The sequence below is a fragment of the Emydura macquarii genome, unplaced genomic scaffold, assembly GCF_026122565.2.
Source record: "Emydura macquarii macquarii isolate MOO-44397 ecotype Brisbane River unplaced genomic scaffold, CSIRO-AGI_Emac_v2 contig_2473, whole genome shotgun sequence".
NCBI classification, from domain to species: Eukaryota; Metazoa; Chordata; order Testudines; family Chelidae; genus Emydura; species Emydura macquarii.
The window spans coordinates 41,951,327-41,959,241 of record NW_027132610.1 but is presented as its reverse complement, the minus strand read 5'-3'; the positions used below and the strand labels follow the sequence as shown (position 1 = coordinate 41,959,241).

At 44.1% G+C, this 7,915-nt stretch overlaps 1 protein-coding gene across 1 annotated transcript in view; it reads left to right on the top strand.

Moving 5' to 3' along the window:
• Positions 1-1,703: 1,703 nt before the first annotated feature.
• Positions 1,704-7,915, top strand: part of RBM26 (RNA binding motif protein 26) — a 101,572-nt gene continuing 95,360 nt past the window's right edge. The window contains 1 exon segment of the mRNA XM_067563284.1: positions 1,704-2,051. Within this exon segment, the coding sequence (XP_067419385.1) occupies positions 1,981-2,051 (71 nt within the window). The 5' untranslated portion in view covers positions 1,704-1,980.

The following is a 7,915-nucleotide window of genomic DNA, read 5'->3' as shown; positions in this document are numbered from 1 at the left end:
AGTGCAAAGAAAGGAACTGGAAACCATTTGATAACCCAATTTCTTTTTTGAAATTTCTCCCATGTCAGGATCAGACTTTTCTACATCTTTTAGTTTCAGCAAGGTAACAGGTAATTTTATAGATTAGTTGGTGACATCTAAAGAAAAAAAGGTATTTCATAAAGTCTTCCAGTGCTGTGAGATGCAAATTGCAATTAGCAGACCTAACAGAGCAAGCAGCAAAACTCAAATATCTTAATGTAACACCACATCATCCTGAAAATGGCCTGTCAGCCATTCAGCCTCATCAACTTGCTTGATCTGGTCTGTATTGGAGCAATCCATCATGCACAATAGGTCATGGAGAGCACAAACACTGCATGCGTGGAAGTGGTCTCACAAGTTCTGTACCCTTTGGAAAATTATTTTAACACATTCAACAGCTTTTCAAAGAAGACATCTAAGTAGTATTTTTAAAGGCAATATGTATTTGGGTATGACTGGCATCTTAACCAGTACCTCTTTACAACTCTTTTGGCATCATAAACAAAGCTTATAATCAATATCACTGAATCGCTTCTTTTTTTTGCCGGTAATGGCCAAATAACTTGAACCACTTCCTTTTTCCATCTGTAGCATTAAAAAAATTTAAGCTCAGAGCGTGCAATCTATTAACTGATAACACTGTACTGCCCTCCTCTATCATGTCCTTATATAGCATCAGCTCTTGCTTTCCTCTATCACATTTCCCTTCCTTGGTGAACTCTATATGCTATAAGAACGTTTTGAAAAGGAACTTGGAGGAAGCAAATATTAACATAGAGAATTGGGAAGAAGTTGCCAAAGGTAGATGTAAATGGAGATCGGTCGTGTATGATTTCACCCAGGCAGCTGACACGCACAGAGAGGCAGCATATCAACAGCACCATCTTCAAGGGCATGATATCAAGCAGCTCTCCAAGTTCTCCTACCCAAACCGTCACCGAGGCTTTATTTCAAATGCTGGACTCACTTTTCATCACCCAGCTCACAAGTGCTAAATTTCCCTTCTCCACAGTCATCATCGAGTACGACGGCCGGGCTGAAGAAAGAAAACTGCCAGCCACAGTTAACCTTAGCATGGGCTGCCCGCTTCACACCCTGGTGTCCTCAAGTTTAACTAAAAAAAGGCTACGTTTGCACATTGTCTCCAAACTGTAGCGACAGCAGGTGTCCTAGGTTTGCTACTATTGGTACCATCCTCCTCCTGAGCAAAGGGCTTCCAAAGGGACCAACAAAACACATTCCCCGCCATGGCCTGCGGTCAAAACTGCCACCAGCCAGAGGCCCAGGAGCTCGGAGCCGGGGGTGGTAGCGAGACCCCAGCCACAGTGCAGTGAAATTTCAGTGCAGTGAAATTCAGCCTCCCCTCCCTTCCCCTTCCCTTCTCTCTTTCACTGCCCCAGGGAGCCCCACACGCGGGGTCCCCAACAGCCGCCCTCCCTGGCCTCCCCCCCCGAGGCCTCGCCCCCACCGTTTCGCCCCGCCCCTCGCGCTCATGCCCCGCTCCTCTGCAATCCCAGCACCCTCCCTTTCCTCGCGAGGCTTTTATATTCTCGCGGCATATCAGGGCCGCCATCTTACCTGTTCGTGTTGCTTGCGGCTGGGGGGAGGGGCAGGGGCAGTCCAGGGTAGTGGGGGGAGGGTCGCGCGTTTGGCAGCCACGGTCCGGCCTCTCGGACCCTTCGTTTGCCCACGAGCCTCCCCGCGCGGGAGGGAAAGCCGGGGCGCTGCCGCCGGGCCCCGCGGCGAGGCTGCGGCGAGAGCGGGGCGCCGCCGGGAGCACCCGCCTGGTTCCGAGCCCTCCGCGGAGTCGGGCCCCCGTCCCGTATCCCTGGGGATCTAGACCGAGCCGGGCACAGCTCGGGCGCGGAGGAGCCGGGACCCGATCTGGGGCGGGGCGGAACCGCCGCCGCTGCTGCTGCCGCTGCCAGAGAAGCGGGGGGGTCCGGGCCGCTCTGGATGGTGGCGAAAATGATCATAGAAAACTTCGAGGCGCTGAAATCCTGGCTCAGCAAAACCTTGGAGCCCATGTGAGTAACCGGGATAACACCCCCCGGGACACCGTCCCCCCCCCCCCCCCGAGCCCATGTGAGTAACCGGGGTAATCCCCGCCCCGTCCCCCACACCACCCCTCATAGAGCCTGTCTGAATAAGTGGGGTAACACTCCCCTCCCATAGAGCCCATGTGAATAACCAGGGTAACACCCCCCAGACACCACCCCCTGTAGAGCCTGTGTGAGTAATTAGGGTAACACTGCCCCCACCCCGAACGCTGACCCCCTATAGAGCCTGTGTGTGTATCCGGGACAGTCCCCCCTGGGACACTGCCCCTTATAGAGCCCATGTGAGTAATCAGGGTAACTCACCCTGGATGCTGCCCCCCCATAGAGTCAGTGTGAGTAACCAGCTTAACACTGTCCCCCCACAGAGCCTGTGAGAGTAACCAGGGTAATACTTCCAAAGGGGTAGCCGTGTTAGTCTGTATACAGCAAAAACGAGAGTCCTGTAGCACCTTAAAGACTAATACATCTCACGAAGTGGGTTGCAGCCCATGAGAGCTTATGCCCACAGAAATGTGTTAGTGCTTAAGGCGCTACAGGGTAATACTGCCCTCCACAGAGCCTGTGTGAGTAACCGGGGTAACCCTCCACCCCCATGGAACCTGTGTGAGTAACTGGGGTAACCCCACTTCCCTGGTCACCAACCCCATAGAACGCCTGTGCAGTGCTTAAATGAAGACACTTCTACACCCACGAGAGAGCTTCTGTCAGCGTTCTTAATCCACCTCTCCATGAGGCGGTAGCTATGTACACGGGGGAAGCTTTCCTGTGGACATAGCTCTGTCTATACTGGGGCTAGATTGGTATAACTATGTCATTCATGGGATGTGGATTTTTCACACTCCTGAGCAACATAGTTATACCATTATAAGTCTGTAGTCTAGACCTGGCCTGAGAGTTACACCTTTATATTGTCTCTACAACACAGGGATGCAGGGGAACAGGGGGTTGGCTAGGATGACTCTAAAACTCCTTTGCATCATCTGAATTCTGGGCAACTTCAAAGCCCTTGATATAACTTAGATAGTCCAGTAGGTCTATCTAAGGTTGTCTTCATTGCAAAATTAGCTTGAGTTATAACTCAGCTGCTTTAACTTGAGTCCTGTCCACACAAAACCTCTTAACTACTGTGTATGGTGGTGCTTTTAATTTGAGTTGGCTGGTTTGTCAGGGAGTGTATGCTAAAGCACAGACCAGCAGCTGATAACATGAGCACATTTGGATTGTGGACACAGGCTAGTTCCACTTGAGTGCCTCATGGGACTTCCAGCAATTCCCTCTGTATGCCCAGAAAGGACAGAAATTCTCCCACAATTCACTGGGAAAGAATTCACAGGGCATCTCAGCTTATTGCAGTGCAAAGTGTGTATCATGGGATATGCCCCTAGAAGTCTTAGTGCCACACATAAATGAGTGCAGTACCAGTGTGGACACAGCAGCCCAGTGTTGTTTCCCAACGTGACTGTTCTCACTCAAACTGGACTAATGAGTGGATTAACTTGAGTGTAGATAACTTGAACTAACTCTGTAGTACAGGTATACCCTGTGGCTAATGCAGCTTTTCTCCAGCTGCTTATGAACTACACCACTGCCTGGTTTCTATAATGCAAATGCTGTCTCCATCCCTAGCATATCCACTACACAGGGCTTGCAAAGGGGCTTTTGGAGGACAAGTTCCATCAGATATCTGCAAGTTCCTGTACTAGGAGAATCCCCTCTCCCAGCCATATCTCTGGCTTTTACAGCCTATTTATGCCACTCCAGCCTTCCCTTTTTTGTAAAGGGGCTAGAGTGCAGGTGACATTAGTGTTTAACATCCACTAGAATCAGGTTCTGGTTTAGCAAAGGTCTGAGGAATTTGTTTTCATTTTCCTGGAGTTTGAGCCACCAGTCTGTAGGAGGTTGGAGTTTCTACAGAGCCCTCACAGTTTGGAAAACACTTCCTTGTGGTAACATCAGAGACAGTATTTAGATGAAACTGTGGTTCTTTAATTTTCATCTATTTATAGCATAAATGTCTTGTTTTAATTACCTTCTTGTAAATCGAAGTTAATTAAAATCTTCTGTTGGCACATTGACTTTCCTCCATACTTGGTTTAAGAGTCCCAGGCATTTAATTTTTTTTTCAGTTGGTTTTGGAGCTTTATGCAGGCTTATTCAATTTGCTAATTCATATTTATAGAAAATAAATGTATACATTTTACTGTATAAAATGTGAATTAGAGTACAGTTTACATGCCACAAAGGCATAACCTCATTAAAATTGGAAGTGTTCCTTTCACTGTGCTAATTGTCATGGGATCTGGTATTATAAGTACTGGTTATAAAGAGAATAAAAAACAAATAGTTTAAACACCATTGCTAACTAATATACACACACAATTTTATTTACAACATTCCATGGCAAAGAATCTGTCAAAGCATATTAGTCTCTAAACAGTCTTTCCTTCTTTTCATCATTTCACTCTCATCCGATCTTATATTGTTATATGGTATTGGATAATACAGTCCAGTGTCCTGTATTTTGGCAACTGAATTTATTTAACGTTTTCCTTTATTTTTTTAGTTTTTGGTATGCTGCATTTAACTGCACTGTAGGAACTATAAAGGGAAAGCTGGATATTTTGGTAAATTAGTAAGGAACAGATGAGGCTTTTGGCACCTGGAAAGGCAGAGGAGGCATTTTGGTATTGTGGTTAAGCACATTAGTTGGATGCTTCTGAAATGATCAGTGGTGAAATAGTTAAGTGCTGACATTAAATTGTCATTTTTAGGTTTGCGTTAACAGTCCAGTGAAATTAATGGAAAAGTTGTACCTTTTAGAGTTATTGCTCCATGCTGTCTGCAGACTTGGGGAGAGATTACTGCATGATTTGTGCTTGGTTCCAATTTTCAATGCTAGCTTTGAACCCCTAAGGGCTACAAATATAATTAAAAAAAATAATTTAGGCCAGATCTACAATAGAAACTGTTACTATTATAGCAGTGTTGGTTAGGTGTGCTGATGATGGTGACATTTCTATACAGATAAAACTGATATAGTTTATTTCACTTGCTGAGCTGGTATATGTTATTCTGGCAAAAACACTTTCTTGCTGGTATAAGCTTTCTCTCCACTAGGAAGGTTTGCTGGTTGTCACAGGGTGACTGACAGCTGAAACGGAGTGAGGTCCAATGCACCTGTAACTGATTACCTGCTGGCCATTTCCTGTCTTGAACAGTACTACCAAAACCAAGTATTCAAAAAGAGTGAATCAGGCCCCCAAAATCATGACTAGATTAAAAGTTGAGTTTTTCCTAAAAAAGTTGGGTTTGTTATTACATTTGATTTCTGTGTCTTTAGGGTGTACTTGAGACACATTTTCCAGCTTTTCACTGCCAACATGAGAGCTGGAAAGTTACTTTTTAAAAAACCTGAAGTTGAGATGCTCATTTATCACTTTGTTCCAGGATCTGGAGCTTTAAGAAAAACAAATATCTTAAGACTCGCAATACAATTGCAAGAATTGGCAACATTGGCAGCAGAACTTGTAAGTCTGTTAGGCCATGTCTACACTAGCACTTACCTTGGCAAAACTTAAAAAATAATGCAGCTACTTCGCTCTTACAGCAGCACAGCTGTATCGGTATAGCTGTGCCCTTGCTAGCTTGTTAATATAGACCTGGCCTTAGACTGAAACCCAGAGTTTCTAGTTTTGCTCTTTTTCCCCATTAACTTTCTTTGTTTGGTGCATGTGTGTTTTATTTTATTTAAATAAAACCAAGAAATTTCATATGTAAAACTGATAAAAGAACCTGAAAATTGCACAGTGAAACACTAAAGAGTTGGCATATGACAGTTCACTGGATGTGTAGTAACACTTCTCATGTATGTATATTACATGAAATTATGTGTTCACATACAGTTTCTCAAATGTGTTTTTTGGCAACCTAAAATATGTTCTTCTTAAAAGATATATCAGAATGGCCGTAGTGGGTCAGACCAATGGTCCATCTAGCCCAGTATCCTATCTACCTATCAGCAGTGGCCAGTGCCAGATGGTTCTGAGGGAGTGAATGTAATTATTGAGTGATCCACCCCTTCTTATCAAGTCCCAGCTTCTGGCAGTCAGCAGTTTGGGGTTGCCCAAACTGGGGGATTGTCTCCCTGACCATCTTGGCAATAGCCATTGATGGCCTATCTTCCATGCACTTACTTAAGTCTTTTTTTAACCCAATTCTACGTTTGGTCTTCACGACAGCTCCTGGCAATAAGTTCCACAGTTGACTGTGAACTGTGTGAAGAAGTACTTCCTGATGTTTGTTTTAAACTTGCTGCCTATTAATTTCAGTGTGTGTTTCATGTGTTTTGTGAAGGGGCAATAGCACTTTCCTATTCACTTTCTTCACACTATATATGATTTTATAGACCTTTATCATATCCCCCATTAGTTGTCTCTTTTCCAAGCTGAACAGTCCCAGTCCTTTAGTTTTCCTTGTGTGGAAGCTGTTCCATACCCCTCATCATTTTTTGTTGCCCTTCTCTGAACTACTTTGAATTCTAAGATATCTTTTTTGAGATGGGATGATCAGAACTGCATGTGGTATTAATGCTATGGGCATACAATGGATTTATATAGTGGCATTATTATATTTTCTGTCTTATTTTTGTTATGATTCCAAACATTCTGTTAGCTTTTTTGACTGCTGCTGCACATGGAGCAGATGTTTTCAGAGAGCTATCCCCAGTCTTGCCAAGATCATCATTTTGCATGTATAGTTGGGTTTTTGTTTTCCATGTGCATTACTTTGCAATTACCAACATTGGATTTCATCTGCTATTTTGTTGCCCAGTCACCCAGTTTTGGGAGATCCTTTTGTAACTCTTTGCAGTAAGCTTTGGACTTAACTATCTTGAGTAATATTGTAAGGTCTGCAAACTTTGCCATCTCACTCTTTACCCCCCTTTTCAGATAATTTATGAATATGTTGAACAGCACTAGTTCCAGCACAGATTCTTTGGGGACCTTACTATTTATCTGTCTCTTCTGTGAAAACTGACCATTTATTCCTATCCTTTGTTTCCTGTCTTTTAACCGGTCATTGATACAGGAGAGGACCTTCCCTCTTATCCCAGGACTGCTTAGTTTGTTTGAGCGTTTGCTAAGGGACCTTGACTAAGGCTTTCTGAAAGTGCAAGTACACTACATCGACTGGATCACCCTTGTCCACATGCTTGTTGACACCTTCAGAGAATTCTAATAGCTTGGTGAGGCATGATTTCCCTTTACAGAAGCTGTGTTGACTCTTCCACAACATACTGTGTTAATCAATGTGCCTGATAATTCTCTTTGCTGTCATTTCAACCAGTTTGCCTGGCACACAAGTTAGGCTTACCAGCCTGTAGTTCCTAGGATCATTTCTGGAGCCTTTTTAAAAAATCAGTGTTACATTAGCTATCCACCAATCATTTGGTACAGAGGTTGATTTAAGTAACAGGTCATATACCACAGTCAGTAATTATGCAATTAATATTTGAGTTCCTTCAGAACTCTTGGGTGACTACTATCTGGTGTGGGTGACTTATTACTGATTACTTGATCACCTCGATTGATGCCTGAGTCTGGGACACTTCCTCAAATTTATCTCCTAAAAATAATGGCTCAGGTGTGATAATCTCCCTCACATCCTCTGCAGTGAAGACTGATGCAAAGAATTGATTTAGCTACTCATCAGTGGTCTTAACTTCCTTGAATGCTCCTTTAGCAGCTCGATTGTCCAGTGGCCCCACTGATTGTTTGGCAGGCTTTCTGCTTATGATGTACTTAAAAAAATGTGCTGTTAGTTTTTGTGCT